Raw genomic sequence first — 24,764 nt, forward strand, 5'->3', positions numbered from 1 at the left:
CCAACTAGAACGTATTGTTTTTTTAAGTCTTCATTTAGCAGGGCGCCTGGGTGGCTCAGTCGGAGAAGCGTCAGACTTCTGCTCAGGTCATGATCTCACCGACCATGAGTTCGAGCCTGGCATGGGGCGCTCTGCTCTCAGCACGGGAGCCTGCTTCGCATACTCTGCCCCTCCCCCCACTCACGGGCATGCGCTCTCTCAAGAATAAAAATTTTTAAAATAAATCTTCACTTAGCTTCACCGTAAGGGGGGTGGGGGGCGGAAAGCCTTCTAAATACCAAATGCGATCCAGGTACTTCACGGCCCATGACCCACTGAAAAACATTTGCTTCCAAGATCCTTTACTTCAGTTCTTCAGGCAAAACCCATGATCTCTTTTCATACCGTACGTACCAAAGGTATTTCTAACCAAAATCTGGCACATACGCAAAATTCTGCCTAAGGTGCAATGTGCCAATCTCACTCCCTTGAAGATACTTTGAGTTCTCAAGTAAACACTAACAAATAACCCAACTGCTGGTCAATAGATGAGGAAAGAGTTTAACTTTCCATTCAGTTGCTAAAGCTTTGTTCCAATTGCCAAAATGCTTTAGTTTAAGTTAAAAAGAACTTGCAACAGACAGCAAGTAGGCACTTTGTGAAACTTCATCTGGTTCAGGCCCACCCGGAGGGGCCGGGGCAATGAGGTCCCCATTTACTCTGTAGCAGAGTGGAACATAAAATCGACAATGACATTTCTGGTAGGGAAAAAAAGCCCATACCTACTAGATATTGTCAGTCTACTCCCAACCCACTATCTACATATGCAATTATAACCTACTGCTCAAAAAGAAAGTACAGGCCCAAAATGGAGTCACTAATGCCAAGCCCCACGTCAGCAAAACAAATGAACGCATCAATTAACTACGGTTTTAGCCTCTGCGTAGGAATGCAATCTTTAACTAGGTGATCTGGGATTACCTGGTCATGGTCAGCACGAGACAGAAAATCTATCCAAAAGACCCCTTCTCTCCTCCTTAGGAAGGCAACCCCACCTAAAACAAGGTGACTCTGCCAATAAACTTCCTTGTCCCACACACTTTCTACCTTTAAAAACCTTTTCTTTTCTATGACTCTCCAGAGCTCCTTTCTGTTCACTACACTGGATGCTGATTCATGAATCCTTCAACAAAGCCAAGTTGATCTCAATAGTTACTCAGTGGTGTTTTGCTGCTTAACAGATATGGCAAGAGCACCGCAGATGAGGAAGGAGAAACACAGGTGTGGTAGCCGCGAAGAAAACTTTTGGGTTGTCTTCCTCACCATTTCCAAGGACAGGGCCTCAGGTGAGTTCCTCTCGGTTCTGAGTTCTACTCCCTTGCCTATCTAACTGGCTTTCTGCATTTCCTCATTTGATTGGAAGTCCTTGCCAAATCCTCTCCCCACTCTTCCCAGATTCCACACTGGGTCATGCTAGTGGTTACCAGATGGGGTCCCACTTAAAAAACCAGACTGGGTCCGACTGAAGCTGTTCTGGGTCCAATGCGAGGTCTGAGATGAAAAAAATTTGGTTTTAAGCTAAAGGCTGTTGCTTATGGGAATCTCTGAAGAACAAAACAAAACAAAACATACACACAAAAAGCCACAAAACTGATAGCATGGGTCAAGCCCTTAAAAGCTGTTAGAGCACTCACTGCCCAGCGCAGGGCCCTTCATGCTAGGAAAAGTTGATGAAACATTGATGGAACAGGTTTAGATGGACACTAGGTCGCCTGCCAACCTCCAGAAATGTTCCACGTCATAGGGTGCCACGTAGAACACCCCACGATCCCTAACCCAATGACACATCCCTCTTAGTTATCAGTTTGGCTCCAAGACAGCCAGAGACTTAGCCAAAAAAATGAGATCCTTAAAACCTAAAGAGTTAACTGCACCACTTCCAGGCATACCTGCTTATTTGGTGTCTAAGAACTAGGGTCCCAGAAGCCATAAATCAATATAAAAAAATGGCAACAAACAAAACAAAACGTACTGAGCTTGTCTTCTGTCCTAAGAACTTGAGGACATAAGCATAGGGCTTGGGGGCTCCCAAACAGAGCCAGACACAAATGTGGGTTAATCTCCACTTGTGGCCAGGGTCCTACCAAATAGCTGCCAGCCCTCAGGGGACTTAGAATGGCCACCAAGAGGAATGCTCCTATTAGATAAGAACATAGAAGAAGTGTACTTAAAAGCAATGATTCCCAAATCCAACAAACAGAATGGATTACCTATTTTAAGCCTCCAAAGTCTTCAAAATTCCAAAGTAGCTACATTGAAAGACTCACTGCAAAGCGCTAAGGAAAAATTAAAACTACGAAAAGTACATAAAACAAAAAAACTCTAAACCTAACCCCCACTGCTTCCCTCCACCCTTTGAGTGCTGATTCTATTGATCCTTTATCTACGTCTACTTTTCACTCTGAAAAGACTATTAACTGGTTTTGAAATAAGACCACTGGAGGCTACAGGTGACCATCATCAGTTATCTTTCACTCCTTGGACAAAGGGCCTCAGTTTAAAAATTTCCTAAACCCAGGGCACCTGTGTGGCTCGGTCAGTTAAATGGCTACGCATCCAACTCGTGATTTCAGCTCAGATCATAAACTCACAGTTTGTGATATCTAGACCCACATGGGGCTCTGCACTGACAGTGTGGAGCCTGCTTGGGATTCTCTTCCCCCCACCCCCAACTCCGCCACTCCCCAGCTAATGGGCTCTGTCTTTCTCTCAAAATAAATAAATAAATGTTAAAAATTAAAAAAGATGCTCTCCCTCTCTCCCTCTGCCTCTCTCCCCCACTTGTGCATTCTCTCTAAAAATAAAAAAATAAAATAAATTTCCTAAACCCAAACGACATCCTCAAAAGTGTCTATAAACAGATTATCTCCTCAGATTAATGAATTAATAAAAAGGCAGAAAATAAGCTGAGGTCATGACAATAGGTAAGCACTCTAAAAAGACTATGGAACATGACAATAGACAAAATCTGCCAAATTATAAGCTTTAGGGACAAGCCCTCAAATGCCCTTGGAGAATGTCATATAGGACCCTCCCAGAGTTGACAGCGCTCAGGAATTTTCCCTTTTGTTCTTTGGGGTTTTTTGGTTGTGGTTGGTTGGTTGGTTTGTTTTTTAAAGAAAGAGAGAGCCTAAGTGGAAGAGCGAGAATCCCAAGCAGGCTAAGAGCTTCACAGGAGGCTCGACACCACAACTGTGGGATCAGGACCTGAGCCAAAAATCAAGAGTCAGACACTCAACTGACTGAGCCACCCATGCCCACCTCAACAAAGGAATTCTCTGGTAGACTGCTGTGTTATTTCCCTTAAAACGCCAAAGGCAAGCCAAAATGAAAATTAATGAAAAACCTCGCCAAATTCTGGTGGATGCTTTAAACCCCCTCGAAGCCTGCAGATGGGGTCCTGGGAAAACTAACAAAAGCCAGCTAGGGATGAAAGTTCTTAACTAGAGTCACCTCTCCCAAATCTCTGTGGCACCCAGCAGAAGGAGGAAAATAAGTTTTGCACTGTCTTTGGGGACACCTCTTACGTCCAAGAGGTTGTTCAATATTGCCAGAGATATTTACTACTTATCCCGGGTGAAAACTGTCAAGATACTTTAAAGAATTTTTTTTTTAGTAGATCGCCAAATTGGAAGCTTTTATTCAGAACATGATAACATGTTTTTAGGCGTTTTCCCCTAAAATAAAACCTCACCCAGAAGACTACCTTTTCTAAAGTCTTTGTGTAAGGATCCCTAAACCCTTAGAAAACATAAAAACCCCAGCATTTTTTCAAGTTCAACAACTAGATTAACGTTGTTGGTTTAATTAAAAATAGGCATGTCACTGGAGTTATTAACATTGAATCCAAAGCAAACATACAACTTTTTATTCTGTCTGGGTTTGTTAATTGAGTAACTTCATGTTATCTCTGCTACAAAATCTGTCAACCAGAAAAATGACTTGGGACAGTGACTGAATTGGTCTAATACCTAATGAAATTTTCATAGGTAATTAAACATAATTGTTAAGAACAAATGATTTAAAAATAGATGCAAAGGAGATAAGGTTTCTCTGTGAACTTTTCAGCAATTAGTCTTCAAAATTTTTTGGCTGCTATTTCTTAGCTACTTTTGCTAAGTTAAATGATAAGTCCACTGAATATCTAGATCATCTACAAATTAAGTACTGAAACATTACTAAAAATCAGTTTCTCCACTTTGGGCTTCTTTTACAGAGGAACTGAAGATATCTGGGTCTAACAGTAAACATGTTTTGTGCCACAATGGATTTACTATGTGAAAATGTGTATTTCTACAAATTAGGAAAACTACTTATAAACTTGCCAAGCCTCAAAATGCTAGTGTAACAGTACGCTATTATTTATTTCTTAAGTTTCGTGAGAATATAATTTTTAAGGGCTAAAAATTCTAATCTATGTAAGTGGAGCTACTAGAAATAATAAGAGAAACATCATGTATTGCAAAGAAAGGAGGCTGTGCAAAAAAATAAATCTATGAGTGGAGATGCATTTTGTTGAAAGAAAAATAAAAGTAATTCTTTGGGGGGAAGCGGTTATTTCAGGATGGGCAAAAGGAAAAACAGATGACAAAATCTGGATGTAAAAAATAAAGTCTGTGGGGCGCGTGGCTGGCTCAGTCAGTAGAGCATGCTACTCCTCATCTCAGGAGTTGTAAGTTTTTTCGTTTTTTTTTTTTTCTTTTACAAACGTCCCCAAATTAAATCCTAAGTGAAGTCTTTGTGGCTTAGAACTAACTTTGAGATTTTTCAGAGGGTCCCTAGAATATCTGAAAAGATCTGTTTTCTCTTCTTATAAAATGGGAACTGTTAAACTAAGTAGGCTTATCTGGGTCCCCTGAGTGGCTCAGTCAGTTGAGTCTCCAACTTCAGCTCAAGTCACGATCTTGTGCTTTGTGGGTCTGAACCCTGCATCAGGCTCTGTACTTATACCTCAGAGCCTGGAGCCTGCTTTGGATTCTGTGTCTCCCTCTCTCTCTCCCTTCCCCACTCAAGCGCCTGCACGCTCGCTCGCTCTCTCTCTCTCTCTCTCTCTCTCTCTGTCTCTCTCTCTCTCTCAAAAATAAATAAACTGAAAAAAAAAAAAACTAAGTAGGCTTATCTGATATGTTAAATTACACAGGAAGCATTGTCAGATAAAAGACAATACTAAGACTTCTTTTTTCCCTTTCCCTTGCCCAATACCAAGACTTCTTTATGCTGTATTTGAACAGACATATATGATTAGTATTCCTGCAACTGTATAAAATTCAAGTCCAATATGTCCTGCTATAACACTGTCATAATTCCAGCTCTCATTTCAAAATGTGTGTCATAGAAATAACCAAATTTTCTTCTCAATTTCTTATAATGAACTTTCAACAGATCTTTAACAATTTTTTTTTTTAATTTTTATGTTAAGTAGGCTCCACACCCCATGTTGAGGCTTGAAGTCACGACCCAGAAATCAAGAGTCGCCTGCTCTACTAACTGAGCCAGGCAGGCGCCCCTAACAACGGACATTTTTTTTTAGTCTTTTCACTGTCAGACAGTTACTGTTTTACTCAAATGCTTTCGAAAAAGTGTTCCTGCAAAGGTATGTCATCTTAGACTTCACAGAAAGAACTCTGGCAAACAGGTTTCTGACAACTTAAGATCGTAAAAACTAACTGGTTAACAACTTCCAGAACTAATGGAAAAAGGGGATTCAAGCAGAACAAAAATTAATAACATAGGGCTGAATGAAAGGAGGATGATGATTATAATTTTTATGATTTCTTCGTTGAGACAGTGCTAGTTCTTTAATGTTATTTTTCCAGATTTGAGGGAACTTTTTCCCTTAAGCTATTTATGACTTAATAATTTGGTGAAGTATGCCTTTATAAACAAAGATGAAATATTTACTTTCCCCGATTCCTCCAGAATTTGGAAATTCCCGAGTATTCTTTTAATGGCAAAATTGTTATTTACTTAAGTTCAATGAGAATCCATTCTGTTTGTAACGGGACACAATTGGAAACTGTGTTATATCACCAAGACTTTGACTGGAATCTTGTATTTGAGAGACATGTGCTTAGGCTTGGGACCAGAGTGTTTTTTAAAAAACGGGTTGACTTTATGGAGCTAGAATAAAGCCCTTGGAAAAACTGGCATGGTACCCTGCTTACAAGGTGCCAGCAAAGCAGTCTTAAAAAGAGCTTTTTTGGTCAATCACTATTCTTTCTTTTCTTTTTGAGTTCATTATTCATCTGAGAGAAACAGAGAGTCAGGGAGGGGCAAAGAGGGAGAGAGAGAAAATCCCAAGCGCGCTCCATGCGGCCATGGCAGAGGCCTTCGTGGTGCTCGAACTCACGAAACCACGAGATCAGGACCTGAGCAGAAACCAAGAGTCAGACACTTAACCGACTGAACCGTCTAGGCGCCCTGGTCAATCACCGTTCTTGTTGCACTTATGTAAACGATCAGACCAAGGTTAAAGCAAACAAATTACTTTTACTGCAGTTATCTTTGGTATAACCTGGAGAGAACTGGAGGGAGAAAAAAATGTTTGCACCTTTAACTCTATGTTAGATTCCAATCCTATTAATTGCCTTTGAGGTTTTGTTATTTACCTATACCTGGACCAGGCCCCGAATTCTTCCAGTTTCTTACAATATCCGGCTACAAGTCCAACTGACGTTGCTAATTTTCTCCCACCCTTCTGATTCACAGTCACTAAGAACAAAGACCACCCTTCAGTATCCTTGGAAGAAATGCACCAGGTCCTCCTTACGACTCAGCTGGCAGCCAAACTTGAGGGACTTGAACCTCAGATACACAATGTCTCTCGTAGCTGAAGAAGTCTCCACCGACAGCTCCTGTACTCCGTACTCCTGCCAGAGACCTCCAAATCAAACTGACTGCTTAGACAAGCAGCCGACACTGAGGTACACTGCTTCTTTCATAACGCAACCTCCAAACATCGGTTGAACTAGCCCCTGGGCTCCTGCGCCTCAGTTTCTCTCAAACAAATCAGCCCTTCCTCTATTTTCTCAGACTCCCTAACCCGGAGGGTCCATTTCCATGTCTCTGGTTAACACCCCCAAGCCCCGGGGAACCTTATACCCTGGTTCGGTACAAAGAAAGGGATACAGAACCAGAGTAAGCAGAATAAAACCATCCGCGTGCTCTACAAACCTGTACGTTTTACTGGCTCCCACAGCTGTACCAGGGGGCTCTCAGGATTCCAAATCAGCTCCCTTTGGCAGGTCTCAGTTTCCCTGATTAGCGTAAATATGAGGCTGTGATTAGGAAGCCATCCTTAACTCTTGAAAGCACTACGGAATCCGCTGCTAATGCAAAAGCTGCCCCCCAGACATTCTAGACTCTCTGGCCAACATTATTCTGGAGAATAGGGCGGCCCATGCTTATCCTCGACCTGAACAAGCAGGTGTCCATGTTACAGCCAATACTGCCTGCTTCGCCTGAATTAACGTTTCTCTCAAAGTTCAAACTCGGCTATCTAGGATGACTGAGCAGGCCACTTAGCTTAAAAACGGACTCCTAGAGCAGTGTCTTTCTTTGACTTATTGGATTTTGTATTGGTTTGGGTGTTGGGAACCATGGCTTCAAAGAGCACTCCAGGCACTGGGAATTATCCTACTTACGATATTCACAATAATCTCCCTGGCCAGCGATATTCTCTCAGAAGCTTTAAAGGCATGTTCGCCACCGCTAACCACCAAGCAGATGAGCCCCCTAAGACTGGAATGCCAGACAAGCATTGAAGAAAATAACCAAGTAAAAACTGGTGAGCCTGAAGCCGCGCCCCAAGAATACCACCCAAAGAATCAACTAAGAACTGGGAGAACGTCAGACGGTTCACTGGCAGCGCTGCTAATACCTTAAAGTTTGATCACATCTCTCACAGTTTAGCTAAACCTAATCAAAGGGGAAGACTGAAACAACAGGTACAAAATGGAGTCACTTGTGCTAAACACCACATCAGCAAACCAAGACTTAATGCTAATCTAATTGCAGTTTCAGCCTCTCCCAGGAATGTAGCCTTTAACCCATCATTATGGGATTACCTGGTCAGCTCCAGTGAGAAAACCAAAAGACCCCTTCCGTCCCCCTTAGGAAAGCACTCTAATATAAACTTCCCTCTCCTGCCTGCCCCCTTCCCTGCCTTTCAAAACCTTACTTTCCCTACAGTTCTTTGGAGCTCCTTTCTATTTGCTAGATGAAATACTGCCCAATTCGAGAATCCCTGAATAAAGCCAATTTGATCTTTCAATTTACTCAGCTGAATTTTGCTGTTGAAGAATTTTACATACACCTAGGAAATGTGAGTTACAGGGCAGCAAGCTGATCCATATATTAGCCTCTAAATGATGACCTAAGTCATTCCTGAGGCAAAGATTTCACCTGTTCTCTTTCCCTATCTATATGCTGAAATGTACAGATTGAGAATACTCTTCATTAACCAACAATCCTAGTGACGAAGGCTTCTATCCACCGTGATGTTGTTAGCGACTGCCCAGTATCTCCTTACTTCTGGCTTCCATATTCTACAAGAACGCTACACAAGGGAATAAACTGTTTAGTATTCAAGCGAAACCCGTGATGTTCAGATCACTGGCAAGTTCAGAGTGCTGGCAATCAAAACTATGTTGTGCTGCGGTAATTACTATGAAAAACTTTCAGTGCTTAATATTAAGGAAGAGAATAACATGATCCTTCCACCTCTTCTACAACTCTAGCGTGTGTTCAACATGGCAATTATCTGTGCTCAAGAAGCAGAGTTTAAACTGCAGGGAAACTCAGTTATACCCATGACTTTTTAAGCATACACTTCAAAAGGCAGGTTTCATCACCTTCACATCACTGCACAAAATCTTGTCCCCAACTTCTAAAAAATAGATTTTTTTATGCCTCTCCCACGAGGCAAACGTCACGTATAAAAATGATTTCTTGTTAGCTTCTGGACCCACTTTTTTGGTTTGTAAAAACAGAGGGATGACTAAGGCACGAGGAAAGACAAAGAGAGCCCATCTGATTTAGCCAGTTCCCAGGGCCCCTCTCCCAGACGTCATTACCACCCAGCCTAGAAGCGCCGCCATTTAAAAAGAAAAAAAAAAAAAGATCATACACTTGTTAACAACAAACAGACACACTACTTTGCTACTTTTAAAAATGTAAAGAAACTAGGAGCAGTAGATTTATGATTTAAGTGCTTGTGGCTAAAATAGCTTTCCAATTATCAAGGGCCTCTTAGGAAGAGCAAGAATGCATTATGTGTTAATGACCACAACCAGGGTCCCTTCTTGACTCTTTTGTCAGAACCCGAGCAGATCTTCCCCGCAGCCTCACCATTAACATGTCTGTTTCCTGTCAGCCCACTCAGAGATAATGTCATTTATCTCTGGGAGGCACAAGCCCAGTCATTAGCTTCTATAAAAGACCTCAAACAAAGGCCGGATAATGTTTCACCCAGGGCTCTTACTAAACCCAGAACCAAGCTTAATGTCTAAAAGTCAAGGACTCAAAAGTTATCATCGCTGAAAGAATATTTTCCCCATTATCAACAATCCTAGATACAGCTCTAAAGAAGAGCAAGGTCTGGTCCAGTAAACACCAGTGGAAAGTGCTATCACACACAATTAGATTAACCGATAAACGCTGACCAGAGTTAGCCTGGAAAGAGCCTTTACCCCTCCGGCCTCCAGGGGGAAAATTGACAGAATAATTCAGGTACTGACTAAATAGTGAGATCTTTGAAGAACTGACCCCTCATTGTGATTGCCTGCAGGAACTGAATAGCCATTATAAAGTGTTCAATGGCTGGGCTTCTGGAAATCTTTTAAATAAAAGTGGAACTGGTTAAAATAAATGTAGGAACATGTGTTTTCACAGCGTTGCTCATATTACTGCAATTTCAAGTTTCTATGAAGTACCAGGTGAACTTTTTTAAATTAAAAAAACACGCACTCACACACAGACACAGTCAAAATGGGAGCAAATCTCAGCCATTCAATCCTTGTTTTTCAAGCTGAAAACGAAGAACAGATGGTCCTTTCCATGTTGTTTGAATCTGGTTATTGAACACCTCTGTGGTTAGGGAGATTGCTGCTTAGCACTTTCGGCATATAAAATGCTGCTTAGGAAAAAATAAGTCTTTATAACACTTTAATTAAAACCATCTTGGAGCCAAGCAATTTCACCTGAAGAACATTCTTAACCTGGTGACACTTGGACAATGACTCCCCCACCCCACACACACACTCTTTTTTTCCAGACTATTTGCAAAGTTATTAAAAGTTGCGAAACACTATTTATCTCCTTTAGCCCCTTGTGCGTATTTTTTTTTTTCATCTCTCCAGCACACCCGACCCTGATACATTTCCAATGCCACGTACGCTCAGGACTCAGTGATCGGCTTGGACCCACAGACGCTCCCCAGTTCCTTGGGTTCTCACAGAACATTTGCTCGGGGAACGGATGGCCTCCTCACCCACCTCAAAAAGCCCTGTCCCCCTCAGAGGCAGCTTATAGAAAAGTAAGGAGCGGGCTCAACACTGACTGGGAGCCACCCTTAGTTACCAACGTTTTTAACCGCTAAATCCCTTATGTGGCTTTCAAAACAGTTTGCTGTCTGACAACAATAGACTTTGTTCTTTAATTACAGCAAGTGACCTTTCTGCCCTTTTATTTCACAGTAGATAAACTGCACTCTCTAAGCAGAATTTGTAGGGCGCACTAGCTTTGGGGGCAGAGGGGGGACGCACATTGTCCACGAAACTCGTTAATCAAAATATGTTCTTAAACCGCTCCCGCTCACTTAGAAAATGTGCCAGAATTCCCCAGTGAAGTGTAAAAGGCTTCTAGGAGAGAATAAAATAAAATGAATGATATCCCTTATAGACAGGTCTATTTGCAGACACCACCTTTAGGCTGTTAAGGACCAGCTTAATGAAAGCAGTATGATATCAGAGGAGTAATTCTCTTTTCTGAATATGTACTGAGTCGTCAGGGCCCTGAGACACAACTGTAAGATCTCTCGTGCCTTTCATGTGTCTTTAAGTATCAGGTATTTTTAAGAATTCTTCTACGTGGTTTTGAATTTTCCGGCGATCAAATAAAACCACGTACGCTATTTAGCCCCGGCCGAATGCCTGTGTCTGATAAGTCAAAACTGTAAGACAGCTCAGAAGGATACAGGCAGAAGAGCCTTAATACAGGCCATTATGCTTCAAAAGAAAGGGGGGGTAAGGTGGAGAAGCAGGTTTTAACAACCCAAAGCCAACCCGTCAAATCTACTTATTCAGACATGTCACTGGTGGCTTAACCACAAAATAGGCTATAGAAATATAGCTCAAACATCTTAGAATTATGGCATGTTTTGATTTTGCTCACGTATTAAGGGAGTGGCGACTTTTACAACATACTTGTGGTTTCCACATAAAGGAGAACACTCATTGATTTAATTAGGTTTCATAAAGTCCAATTTATCATGTTTTACATGACTTTGTGTAGTGTAGAAACAGAATAAACAGACCAAAAATAGACATTTAAGCATGCTGTGAAAATTAACCGGTGACAGCAAGTCTTATGAATCTCCTGTGAAACCTTTTAGCCAGGGAAACACACACACACACACACACACACACACACACACACACACAGAAGAAAAACGTGAACACATACAACCCTTCCTCCGTGTTCACACTTGGCCCCGCCATGAGCCACATCTGATTGCTGAAAATTAATCATCTTCACTTTTGAGGCACTTACTCCAGAAAATCAAGCCAGGCTGAAATGAAAACATTACACAAAACGTCACAAGAAACCTTTCTCAAAGATGCCTCGGTGCTGAAATACTTTGTCAGGTAAAGCGGGTCCTACGAAATCTTTACCTGCTCAACAGAGGACCCTCCTATCGTTAGGAAGCCGTCCCTAAATTGAGGTCTCATTTTTCCATGCACGAGTTAGTGGAATCAGAGTGACTTCCCTGGGTGGCATTTGTCCGAGCGAGTGCCATCTCGGGGAGCCCAGGGAGCCGAGGAGGCAAGGATGCTTAAGTACTGGGGGAGTGGGGGCGCAGGGGGAGGGAGGAGAGCCTAAGGACCCAGGTCCCTGAGCCAACACCCCCCGCTTGACAGAGAATGGCCAACATAACACGGCAGGCAGGATTCGAGCCCCTCGGAGCCATCCCCGAAGGGTCCCTGTACCAACACCGGGGGCTCCGGCTGGCGGCCGGCTGGCGGTGGAGGGCGTCTAAAGGCGCTGTGCTCTCTCCCCTCCTCCACCCCCAGCCCATCATGACTTGTTTGCTCTTCACGTATGTAATTCACATTATCGCCTTTATACTGCTCCCGACTCCAGATGAGTTGCACGTATATGAATAATTTAATTCTTCCATTCTTCATCCAGTTTCCTCTGTGACTGGAAAGTGAAAAGAACACAAAAACTGGAGAACCGACACCGTGCTCTAATCTCAGTTGCCATGACAGCAGCCTTTGAGATACAGAAATGTTCCGACTGCCAGCTAAACAAAATTGTTGAATGTGAACATTTGGCTGGAAGATTAAAAGGCTAAGGGGAATGCAAAAGGGCAGTACCTCCCACATTCCAGGCAGCAGTGAATCCAATCAAATGGTTCTGACTCCTTAACCACAGCCATTGTGAGCACTGGATTAGGGCAATTCATCTAGATAGTTAGAGCAGATTAGAAGTGCAATTTGAAGACTATTGGCAACAAAAGTAAATGCCCTACTGTACTAAGTAATAAGAAGATTTCGGAACGCCTTTTAGCAGAAATGATGTGCAACTACGCAATGAAATGGAAGAATCGAAACCTGGGATTTTTAAAGACGCATTTAAAGTCACCAGTGTGAAATGCTGCCTGCCCAAAGGCATACGAATAAGAGAAGCGACCAGTGGATTTCTGTGAGACCGGCGTTATCTCCACTTGGATGGACCTTCAACAACCTCTAAAATCATAAAATCAGAACTTTCTTCCTGCACTCCCGGCCCTGAAGTCTTCAGCACACAAAAAAAGAAAACCTCAAGGTCTGAAGACCTTGAGCAGCGGATAACTGTCCACGGCAATAATCATCCACAGACGTCTTACTGTTCTGGTCAAGTTAGAAAGAGCAGAAACACCGAAGTATTTAACAAGCACATTTCCAACCAACCATGCCATAAATCACAGGATATGAATTTTTGCTTCTGCAAGGCACTGCCTGCAGGATTAATCTAAAGACTGATTTCACAAAAACATTAATCACACCCCCAGCTCGCTCCCAACCCGCAGGGTGGACAGCACTTGCGGACAGGACCCAGCGTACCACCATCACCAGACCAGTAAGTCACAGGCCTCCAGCACCAAAAGGCCCGGCCCTGGGGGCAAGTTTTGCAAAGGCAGTGCCTAAGCAGACATTTGCTCAAATGCAACCCCCGATTCTCGTCTCCTCTGGCGGTTTTCAGGAACAGTAATCGGCCGGCCAAGCCTATGTTTTCACTTGTCTGAACCAACCCTCCCATCCCCTAGGCAAGCCAGAAACCCACGGGAGAACACTCAGACCTCCAGCTAAGGACTGGGCGAGGGAACCAGGGTATAGTCCTAAAAAGCCACCAAAACCATCCCAGTTTTTCCACACTGGGAAAAAAAACCCAACGACCCATGGACACCGAGGCTGGGGTTGCATTCAGGACCAATGAGAGGAACCCAAGCAAGGATGATACCCATTGACAAAACTAGTTTGGCGAAAGTACCCAAAATAAAATAAAACAAAATAAACAAAATAAAAACACACGGGCTGAGGGAGGAGTGTAATTGAGAATCCTCCACCTACCCCCCCAGGGAGGGACCATGAGCCCTGCCCCTAAGGACACGCTACCAGAAATACTAGGGCTCTACATTCACACGTAAGACAGCTCTCCTTGGGCGAGAAACCAGGACAGGAGTCAAGTGGGTACATGAGCAGGTTTGCTATTAAAAGCACGCCACAACTGGCTGACTGGCCGGGAGCCCGGCTGCAGGGCAAAAGGCACTTTAGGAACAGCCAGGCCCTCCCACCTGGGGACTCGAACCCTCAGCATCACAAGCAGCAGAAGCGAGAGCTAAACTCCGTGCCCTCAAGGAAGCTCCCCCATTCCGAATTTTCGTGGAAGGGATGCAGAGGACAGAAGCCTCACAAAGAACCAGAAAGCACGAGGAGGAAGTGTTAAGGCACACAGAAGCACAACCGCCCCCCCCCCCGCCCCCAACACGCACACACAAACGCACACAAAGAGGAAAGTGGGAAGTCGGGGAAGGCGACTTTATCCTACCTTCTCGGTTTTCAGTTTCTTGATTCGCCTGTGGCTCTCCTCCTCCTCCTCTTCCTTCTTTACCAACATAGGGTTTCCCATGAGCCCTGAATCCGGGGCACTTTTGCTAACTTCCCCTGCAGACGCGCCGCTGCCACTCCCAGCGCCCCCGCAGTGGAAGGGGCTCGCGCCACCTCCATTGCTCTTGGCCCCAAAGCCATAGAGGTGCCCCCCGGAAGGCGCCTGGCCGCCACTGCCATTCTGGTGGCCCTGAAGCAGGTCGTGCTTGTCCTTCCTGGACTTCCCCGCATCCTTATCCCGCTTGGCGCCTCGGCTGCTCTGGCTTTTACCTGCCTTCTCCTCTTTGCTTTTCCCACAGGAGGCCGCCCCCGCGGTGGCCGCGGAGGTGCCGGTGCCGGTACTATTGCCGTTTGGGTTGCTGACGCCGCCGCTGCTCACACTTTGACCCAGCGCTGAATTCATGCCAGTTGCCTCTCCAGGGCGCCCTTGGACTTCCTGCCTCTTACCAGTGCTGCTGATCTCGGGAATCCCATACAAGGCAGCAGAAGGCAGAGATTTATTAGCATCCTTAGAAGTTTTACTCCTTTTCACTTTTGATTTGCTGGTCTCTTTGTGTGAATTCCCCTGGGGAGCAGAGGGCTGAACAGAAGCAAATTTTAGGCCATCGGCTAAGGCTGCGGTAGCCCCGGCCCCACTGGAGGCCAGACCTCCGCAATCCTTAGAGTTGCTGCTGCTAGTGGTGTTGGTGGAATTATTCATCTCAAATTTCTGTCTGTCCTTCTCCAAATCAGCGTCCAAATCGATTATTAAATTTCCAACCCCGATTTCCCAATCATCACCACTGTCATAAGTATCAACCGTATTTGGATCCACACCTTTTCCTGCAGTAGAAATGTTCACTGACATCCTGAAGATGAGCTCTCTAGTATAAAAATCCGATGAACTTTCCTTTGGAGATGAGGGGACATCCGTTTAGCTCCGCTGGGCTTTCTCTTAAAAAAAAAAAAAAAAAAAAAAAATCTTCTAATCTTCCTCTTCTTTTTCCTGCCCCAGGAATGTGTCCAGGGATTTTACACCCTTTAGTCCAGGTCCACCTTTTCCTGTGAAGGGGGGAAAAGTCGAATATTTCTTGTCGGGGTGTTACCAGAATAAAAAACGATTAATACTGGGGGGGTCAGTAAGGGGTACAGGGAAAATTGGAGAGAGGAAGGTGGCTCCTATATTGTCTCCACAGTCCAATACCAGGTTTAAAAGAAAATAACCAAGCCCAAAAAACTTACCCATGATAGTAAGCATCTTACAGTAGCTTTAAAAAAATCCCTTTAGCAACAGCACAAGGATAATCACTTTTTTTAAGTAAGGTATTAAAATATCTTAAAGATCTGAGTCAAGTTCAGAAAGGTAAAAAAAAAAAGAGAGAGAGAGAGAGTTTAGGTTTTCTTTTTTCCCATACATGTGATACTTAACCCCAGAAACACAGCCTAAACACTCTGACGAGGGAGGAACACAGCTTTAAACATCCCTAACCATGTCCTAGATCTTGCAATTTCAAAGACCAGACCCTGGAAGTTCTCTTGAGGCTAGTTTCAGAATTATGTTTCTCAATTTTCCTTATTTCTAATTTTATGACTTCTTTTTACAAATTGTCTGGGCAATCAGTTTTTTGTTCCCAGTAAGGAACAGGAAAAACAACCAATAACTAACTCTCCGCCCCCCCCCAGCAAACGCATACTGTCTCTTCACCAACAGTTTATACAATGTTATTTTTGAAATACACACACGTCTTTAAGAGCATTTCTCTATAAAAAGGCAGTGTTTTTTTTTTTTTAAAAAGGCTGAATACCTGCCTTTTGAGGAAAAAAAATTACATGTAAACAATTCTACCATATTCCTAGGTCACAGACTTGCTCAATCTGTTAAACATGGTGCCACTGACTGTACGGGGAAACTGATTAAGACATGTACTTTAAGTAGTCTGCGCCAAGGTGGCCTCAATGACCGCAAATGAGTGTGTGTTTGACAAAGATCAGTTAAAACGGTTTTTAAAGGGATCAGCCCCTTTTAACAGTTGATTGTCGAGAAAAATAAATAAATATACATACACACACACACACACACACACAAAGACATTGCTTACCTTTAATCCTTTATCATTTTTTAATTAGGCCAGCAAATCAAAATGCCTTTCCCACTCCACTCGGCAAACAAGCCTGTGCCTCATTTTACTTAAACACCAAATGATCAAGAAGGAAGAAACCAAATAACACATCTCAGCCAGAATAATCACTCGATAACATTATTCCACCTCCCCACCCCCCTTTTGGCAAACGGATCAGGAGTCCTTTTCTCCTTAAAAAAATGTGTCACTGTACAGCTGGAAGATAATGTTTCACATTCACAACAGAAGCACCAAAGGTTTTTTTTCCTCTTAACAAGCATCGAGAATAATAGTTTTTTTATATCTATATAAAAAAAAAAAAGAGAGAGAGAGAGCTTAGAGAAAAAAGTTTTCCCAACTTCTCATTCCGCCTTCAGTTCCAGACTTCAGAGTCACCGTGATCAGTAAGTAATGATCCCATGTAGCAAACCTACAGGCGTCCGCTAGTAACAAGACAGAATGTGCTAACATCGGGATAAATTAGTGAAAGGGAAGAAAGAATAAGACGAAACGACTGAAAATCTGGGCTGGATTCCGCCTGTTAGTCGGGAAGTGGCATTTTTCCGCCCGTCCTGACAGATTTGATTTCTTGAACTAACTTAAGAGGAAAGGAGGGGGAAGAAGAGGGGGAGGGGGAGGGGGAGGGGCGGAGGGGGGGGAGGGGGAGGGGGAGGGGGAGGAAGAAAGAGGAGGATGAGAAGCCCGGCCAGGGGAGAAAAAGAAAGGTGTGGAGGGGGAGGGGAGCAGATGATTCACTGAGCTGATAAACCAGTTATAACAGCATTCGCTCGGGGCGGGGGACGGGGGGCGGTGGGGTGAGGAAAATAACGGCGTTTAAAATTGGTTCAGTCTTCGAAACCCAAAGGATGTGATGTTTTCCTGTTTTATGTTGTTTTAAGAAAAAGGAACCCAGTTCCTAGTAGTCCCCTGGGGGGGGTGGGGGGGGGGGAAATCCGCCGTCGCTCAAGCCAATCACTCATGTGGTAATTCGATAATTAGAGTCAAAAAAAAATTTTTTTTTAGGCGACCTTTTTTAGGACAGTTTTTCCCATTGATCGTCGCAGCAAACGGTGCGTCTCCCTTTTATTTATTTTTCTCTCCTCCTCCTCTCTCACCCACCCCCTCCTGTGTTTAGTCAGATGGCCCCGGAGCTTGGCTTAGTATTTTTAATTAGCTGGCGTTTGGAAGCTAAAAGCAGTAATGAATTGTTGATGGATTGGAAGTGGAGAGTCGCTTTGCTGGAAATGTCGGGGCTGGGAGAGGGGGATGGGCGAGTTAGCAACAACCAACCATCTAAAAGGAGCGATTTTGTTACAGTGCAAGCCTTTCACATCACGTGAGGATCAAGGGCTCAATTGGTTGTCGTGAGAACAAAAATGGTGACAAGCGTATCAAGAAAATACTGATCTGGTCTTTAAAAAAAAAGCTGAAGGTCTCCCCCCTCCCCCTGCACACACTCCCCACCCCCCGCCGCCGCCGCCTCCCCGCGCCCCCACCCCCCTGCAGTGGGCGCAGCTACAAGTTATGAATGTGAAACATTTCTCGCAGAGATCTAGGCTCTCGGAAGTTCGAAGGAGTGAAATGTAAGGAGCACAAGAGCAAAGCAGATGTTTTAAAGAAACACCTTATAAACCTCTCCTCAACTTATCTCCAATTTGTCGGCTTTCCTGAGGGGCCAGGGATGGGGACGCCTAGCAGAGGGGGGAGGGCACCTCCAAGCTACTTGGGTTTTAGGGACCCCCTCACGTCTTAAACAAAGAAAAACATTTTGCTAGCTCGCGAGCCAGGTCCTGTAATAAACACACCATTGTTGCTCCATTTGTGGGTTTGTTTGGGTTGGGTGGGGCTTTTTTTTTTTTTCTTTCCTTAATGGTGTTTTCGCTGCTTGCTTTTTTAAGGAGGTGGAAAATGGTAATTATAACCATTACATGTAATGGGTGACTATTCCCTTGCTTAATATTAAATTATTGGGAGCTAGGATGTGGCAAGAGATAGAAATCGGCTTGTTCTGCCCTTGCCCCCGTTTTCCTGGCTCGGGTTGGAAGAGGGTCTTGCCCGGCTAGGACAGGAGAGGGAGGGGGCGAGGTGAACTAGGGAATGGACACTGCAGATCAGGATATGTAACTGTGTCACTTTTATTCTCCTTGGGCTGCAGCCCAAAAGGTAATTTACTCTAAGTTACCCCGAGTGCCCAGTCAAGCTTAATTTGTGTGAAGAAGTTACAAATGCTTCACCCTCCACTGAATAAAATTCACCCTTCTTGGGTTGTTGTTCTCAATGCAAAAGCCAAACCCTGTAACTAGTTCCTCATTTCAATGCATAAAACTCGCACATTCCCCTGCATGAAGTCCCCGCTAAGTGCTATATAGAGACACACCACGCAACCGTACTTACGGTCTGTATTGGATCGAGTTGACCTTTTCCTTCTAACTGCATTGAATGTGTTTGGTTGCAGCCGCTTTATTTTGGAAATTGTAATCTCTTCAACAAATTTATTATTAAAGAAGATGGACCATCAAATGTCACAGACCGTCCTGTGTATTTTTTATAAAAGCAAAAAATTAAAATTAAAAAAAAAAACAAACAGAAAGAAAACAAAAATCCCCCTGGTGCACACACACAACAAGCTTGTTCTGCAACACTGAAATCAGGACTGAAACACAACACACACACAGGGGGAGTGGAGCAAAAGGAGCTCTCAGCCTCTATACCTGAAAGGGACTTTTCTTTGTTCCCATTGCCCTTTCGCATCGGGCCAATCAGAGAGCAGCTTTTATGAAACTGGGCTCTCTCATTGGCTAGCTGCTTTCTCTTGGCTACTGTAGGGGGTTGAGATACACACACGTATAAAACACACACTGAGAGCGGGTGGGGGGGCGGTGGGGGGTGGTTGTGGAGACAAAGCGTTTTATTTTCCAACCAGATTGGGGATGGGGAACCTCCTGCAGTAAGAAGGAAAAAAAAAAAAATGGTGCGCCCGTTTCAATTACTACATCATTCACATAAAACACTTATTTATTAAAACAAGTCTCAAACAGGCTGCGAGGAAAGGATGTCGGTAAATACAAGTTTGATTGTGTTATCTTGGGGGAAATAATGTATGTGATCGCTCGGTGGCACAGGGAAGCCAAATGAGCCACTAGCGCGTAGCGAGGAGAAAAGGGAGGCTGGCTGTGTGGAAATGACTGCGAGCGTTTTGCTGGCTTCCCTTCCTTGCTGCAAGGACTCAGGAGCGCGAACTCCCAAAGACTGATTTTCTGTATTGCAGCCAATTTTTTTTCTCCCCGTGTCTCTCTTTTTACTCGCTGATTAAATAAGAAAAATCGATCTGGGGGTAAAGGCGGCGGTGGGGAAACAAGTAACCCTTTTGTTTCCAGTCTTCTTGCTGTACAAGCACTGAAGTGTGAAGGCTGGCAACCATTTCACCACCACGACGTGAACACTTCTTCCCTGGAATTTGTAACAAATCTTTTCCACCTGGTCCTAGGCGGCTCCAAAAAAAATTAAAAAACAGAATAAGGTCCCAGCCAACCATATTAACACCTCGGGCCAGCCTCATTTTTTACCAAATCGATTTGTGGGAGATAGATTCACTAGAAAGATTAACCCCTTAAACAGTCCCAGTATGCATTTTTAAACGGAACGATGGTCAGAGTTCCCCTTCCCCCAGATCTTTAACCCTGTCTTGGGGAAAGGGAGGGGAGGGGAGGTCAGAGAAGGGGTGTCAAAGCCCTCTGACCACTACTGGCTCAATCCACCAAGAACAGAGAAGTATTTTACAATTTATTACAGGACGAATGCAAACAACCAAGTTAATGGGACTCCGAGGTCACAGGATAAGAGAGGTTATAGAAAATACCAAGTGCAGTATTGTACTGTAACAGCTAATGTACTTAAATTAATGTATTTATATATATTAAGCCTTTAAAGCACTTTTATTTTTTTTAATTTTTCACTGTTATTTGCCATTACTTTTAGGAGATACAGTGTGAAAATTTTGAAGTCAAAGTGTACTCTGAATTTCACGGAAAGCATCATGATCCCAAGCATTAAAGACCCGGCACTGAGGCTGTGTCTTCAGAGTCAAATGGACATAGAAAGTGGATTATTGGTAGCAAAAGACAGCTTATGATGTAAACACTCAGTGATGACTTTGTGGGTCAATAAAAATATTTATGTCACATGTTTTAAGTAATGTCTATTGACTCATGTTTGAGCTTTCAATATATTTAGTTCTTTTAAAAAAATGGCGATTAGTTGTTTCACTACCCGCGGGGAACTCAATTTAATGCTGCAAATAGTAATAAACAGCACTTTGCATCCTTTCCTGAGGTATATAAACGAGAGGAACACAATCTAGAATAGCCCTTAGATCTCCCTTAGATCTGTATTCAAACCAACGCTGTACATCAACAAAGAAAATGGGGCAAATTAGCCACCCTCCATTTTAGCTTTGATGTTTGTTTCTATTTTTAAATGTACGGATTTTTACCATTTTTTATGTTCCATTGATAATAATAGCACCATATGGTGATTTTTTTTTTTTCTAACTTTTCTTCTTTTCGAAGAGTGGTTCCTCAAACCTCCAGATCAGACTTGGGCACTTTGAGTGTCCCTGGAGTATGCACTCCACTTCAGCCATTGGAAGACCACGGCTACCCCAAATGTTATATCCGCTTGGAAAAATCAACGACGAGCTTTTACAACTGGACTTCAAAAAGCCCAGAAAACAAGACCTGAATTTGGTGAGGTTGGAAAGGGTAGAAGCACCCCTCTAACACTGCTTTGGGGGAAAAGCAGATCACTGGGTCTGCAGCATAGACTCAGCATAACTAAAACCAAAGCTCCTAATACTCAATCTGATCTAACCCTAACACGACCACCTAGCCTTAAATCTTAAACTTTTTTGTTAAGTAAGCAAAGGTAGAGGCTCAACTGGTCAAAGGTAGAGGCTCACGACAAACTCATCCACGCATTTAACCCAAACCATTTTCCCGTCTTCCCAACGTCTCCGCACTCCATTTGCACCCCGCCCCCATCTCCTGCTCTCCCCATTCTTCTCCTAAGATTTGAATAAGCCAGAGTTGTTATGCCGGCTTTGCGTGTGTTTGTTTTGTTTTGTTTGACAAAGGGGGCAATCAAGAGACATCAGAGGGCTATCAGCTAATTGATGAGTGAAACTAAGATAATTAACTACCAGCTTTAGAAAGTCAGAGCTGCTCCCCTCACAAAAATCTGGAAGTTCTCGGATTTTAGAGAAGATCACTTTATCTCTGGCTCTTATCAAGATAAGAGGACTGCGCCAGTCTTCATATTAATATGCACATCCACATACTTGATAACGCTGGCACACCATTGTATTTATTATATGCCCACCTTGTAATTTTAGTGCGTGTCTCCCCCAGAGATGTGGTAGAGGGGAGAAGGCAGCTGTCCTCGGAGTCTAGAAGGAATGGAGGGGTGGAAGCGGCTTGAGGAATAGTGTAAACGGGGCAGTTAAAGAGTTGTTCTTCTCCAATCACCATCCCCCAAGAGCCCTGCCCCAGGACATTCTGCACTGATTACAAGGTGCAGAAGCTTCCGGCCAGGGACGCTCCCTCCCTTTTTAAGGGCAAAAGAGCTCAAGGCTGAGAAGGCCAGGGGCTTCAAGCAGTAACAGAAAAACACAGCAGTAGGTCTGCCTTCGGTACCTATTTCCTCTGAATTGTGGTGTATTAGGGATCAGAAAAAAATTATTGGGCTCTTATTTATTTGGAAGGGAGTGTATATACTTGGCCCCAGCTTTTCTAAATCTCTGCCAACATCGAGGCTTATTCACGCAAGACCACGTGGAAACCGGGGAAAGCAAAGTTATAAAGAATGAAACCTACCTGGAAATGGGCTTCGTGTATGGGAAAAGGAACTTAATTTAGACATAATGAGAAACTCTGTGACAGATTGTGGAGAAAGATTCTTATCTGTTTGGGGCCACTTATGAACAGACCCGCCTCAAGGCAGTGGGCAGGTGACCTGCCCTGATTTCTAGGGAATGCAGAGTTGGTGATTTAAACGCCCACACAAACACTAGAAGGTCTTCACTCTTTTTACCTACCAGTAACATCCTAGCTTCCCACTTGAAGTAGGTCTTCTAGAGAAAAATGTTTCTCTGCCTTTTCACACCTGCTTACTAAATCCACTTTGAGTTTCTGTGGAGTATGTTTAACAATATCGCTCTCTAGACAACTATCACCAGCGACCCACGTTAAACATTTGACATTTTTTGCAATATCCTGAAATATCGCCGGACCAAAACAAGTGACCAGAAGCAGATGTCCAGTGAAAAGAGAGGACCTGTACACAGAAACATTTCAGGTCTTTCCCCGGGGGGGGCAGAGGGCAGGGTGGCAAAGGGTGGGATTTGTAAAGGGAAGACACTGATGGTGTTCACCCTTCCACGGAAGACATTCTGAGACGCGTTTTGTGAATACAGACATTTACACACATTGTGTAACACAGCTGTGTTAACTTCTCAGGTCATTTCTATGCACTATTCACCTTCCATTTAAACTCCTGAGAGCCTAACAAAGTGACCCTCCATTGAGAGGAAGGAGATTAATGGCTGTCTCCACAAATCTTTATACCCCAGTATTGTTTCAACAAATTGAAATGATATACAGCAAAATTCCCAGGCTCTGATTTAAGACTACAATGAAGTTTAACCGTAGCGAAATATAAAGGAGATTATTAAAGAGGATGCTTCCCACCCTATGTGTTTCCCCATCCCTTCTCCCAGTCCTCAAACTTGAAAGAAAAAAGAAAACACAGCAAATCTTGTCCCTTTCATGCCCTGCAGTTCTAGAGAAACTGGCAAATACTGCACCACAGTGCATTCTTCTGAAGGAAAACATTTGTATACTGTTCACATTGAGAGAACCGCAATGTAGGTCAGTGTTAAGTGTCTGAAATGGTACCTCTGCTCGCAGCACGCCCTTGCAGCGTGGTGCGCGCCCCTCTATCTGAATGGGTGTCCAAGCAAGGTCTGCGAATCAGTTAGCAAAGTAAGGCAATTTACATTGCATGTAATGAAACCATTTCTGGAAAAGGATTTTTCTTTTATGCCAGTGGAGACCCGGGACATAAAGGAGATCAAAACACAAGCTACCGTTTTTTAAAACTACTTATTGGAGATTGCTGTTGCTGGTTTTATTACAATATGTATTTTACAGATTTAGGTAATAGCCCTGATTTTTCAAATCGACCTCTGTTTAGACACGTTTCACTTTGGGCTGTTTCTTGTCTGCAAAATTACAGTCATTTGCACGTTATTACAGTGAGTAGGAGACAGATTGTATTTAGCGTTGGGTGGGGGAAGGGTTATTATGGGAAGTGTTGTGCTACGGTCAGCACATAATTTCAGCCTGAAGAAAATTGCTTCTGAATGGCTGGTCTGTTAGCTAGCCAAGGAATGGTCACTGGGAGAGACTGAAAAAATACTTCTGCTTAATCTGCATTATAGAATTACTCTCATTTCCAGAAAGATGGTCTGTGGAAAGAAGGATCGTTAAAGTCAACGTGAAAACTTGTAGGTGAAACGTTGTCACTGCTCTATTTGAATCTAAAACAATTCCAACCAAAGAATGCCACCAAACAGGAAAGGGCCCAAAGAGAGCAAGATACAGACATTATGTTCCACTCCATCTTTCTTCTTTGCTTTGCTTTCTCAGCTCCCCCTCTTGCCACTTAAAAAAATCTCTAGAACCTTGGGGCGCCTGGGTGGCTCAGTCGGTTAAGCATCCGACTTCGGCTCAGGTCATGATCTCACGGTTTATGGGTTCGAGCCTGCATCGGGCTCTGTGCTGACAGCCAGTTCAGAGCCTCGAGCCTGTTTTGGATTCTGTGTCTCCCCCTCTCTGACCTCCCCTACTCACGCGCTCTCTCTCTTTCTCTCTCTCAAAAATAAATTAAAAAAAGCATTTTTAAAAAAACTCTAGAACCTTAATGACAGTGGGTTTTTAACATAGGTGTCAAATTTTGTAAGAGCAACGGAGAGTCCATTGGTAAACATCTCTAGCTTTCACACATATATGACTGCAAGAAAAAAATTTCCCAATACAGCCTCTTCTTGGAAACAGTAACAAGAGTCCTCTTAATTGTGAAAGTATTTCATGTACTTTTGGCGGTAGAATTTCAGAACTTCTCCACACTTTACAAACTACAGTCCATTTGTGCAGATCTCACAGAGCTGCCAGATGAATAAAGCAAAGACGCTTATCATGAA

General features: G+C 43.5%; 1 protein-coding gene across 3 annotated transcripts in view; it reads right to left on the bottom strand.

Annotated features, from left to right (window-relative positions):
• ZNF608 (zinc finger protein 608) overlaps positions 1 to 19,152 on the bottom strand; it is a 116,581-nt gene extending 97,429 nt beyond the window's left edge. For 2 of the 3 annotated variants that reach the window (XM_039256904.1, XM_039256906.1), the window contains exons 1-2: positions 18,902 to 19,152; positions 14,350 to 15,449 (exon numbers count right to left, since the gene is read on the bottom strand). In XM_039256904.1, the coding sequence (XP_039112835.1) occupies positions 14,350 to 15,255 (906 nt within the window). In that variant the 5' untranslated portion in view covers positions 15,256 to 15,449; positions 18,902 to 19,152. Of the gene's footprint in view, positions 1 to 14,349; positions 15,450 to 16,486; positions 16,812 to 18,901 lie in introns of those variants that run through there. The other variant, XM_039256905.1, reaches the window with a different exon arrangement.
• Positions 19,153 to 24,764: the final 5,612 nt, after the last annotated feature.

This window comes from Hyaena hyaena, unplaced genomic scaffold, assembly GCF_003009895.1.
Source record: "Hyaena hyaena isolate Hyena2069 unplaced genomic scaffold, ASM300989v1 scaffold_593, whole genome shotgun sequence".
Lineage (NCBI taxonomy): Eukaryota > Metazoa > Chordata > Mammalia > Carnivora > Hyaenidae > Hyaena > Hyaena hyaena.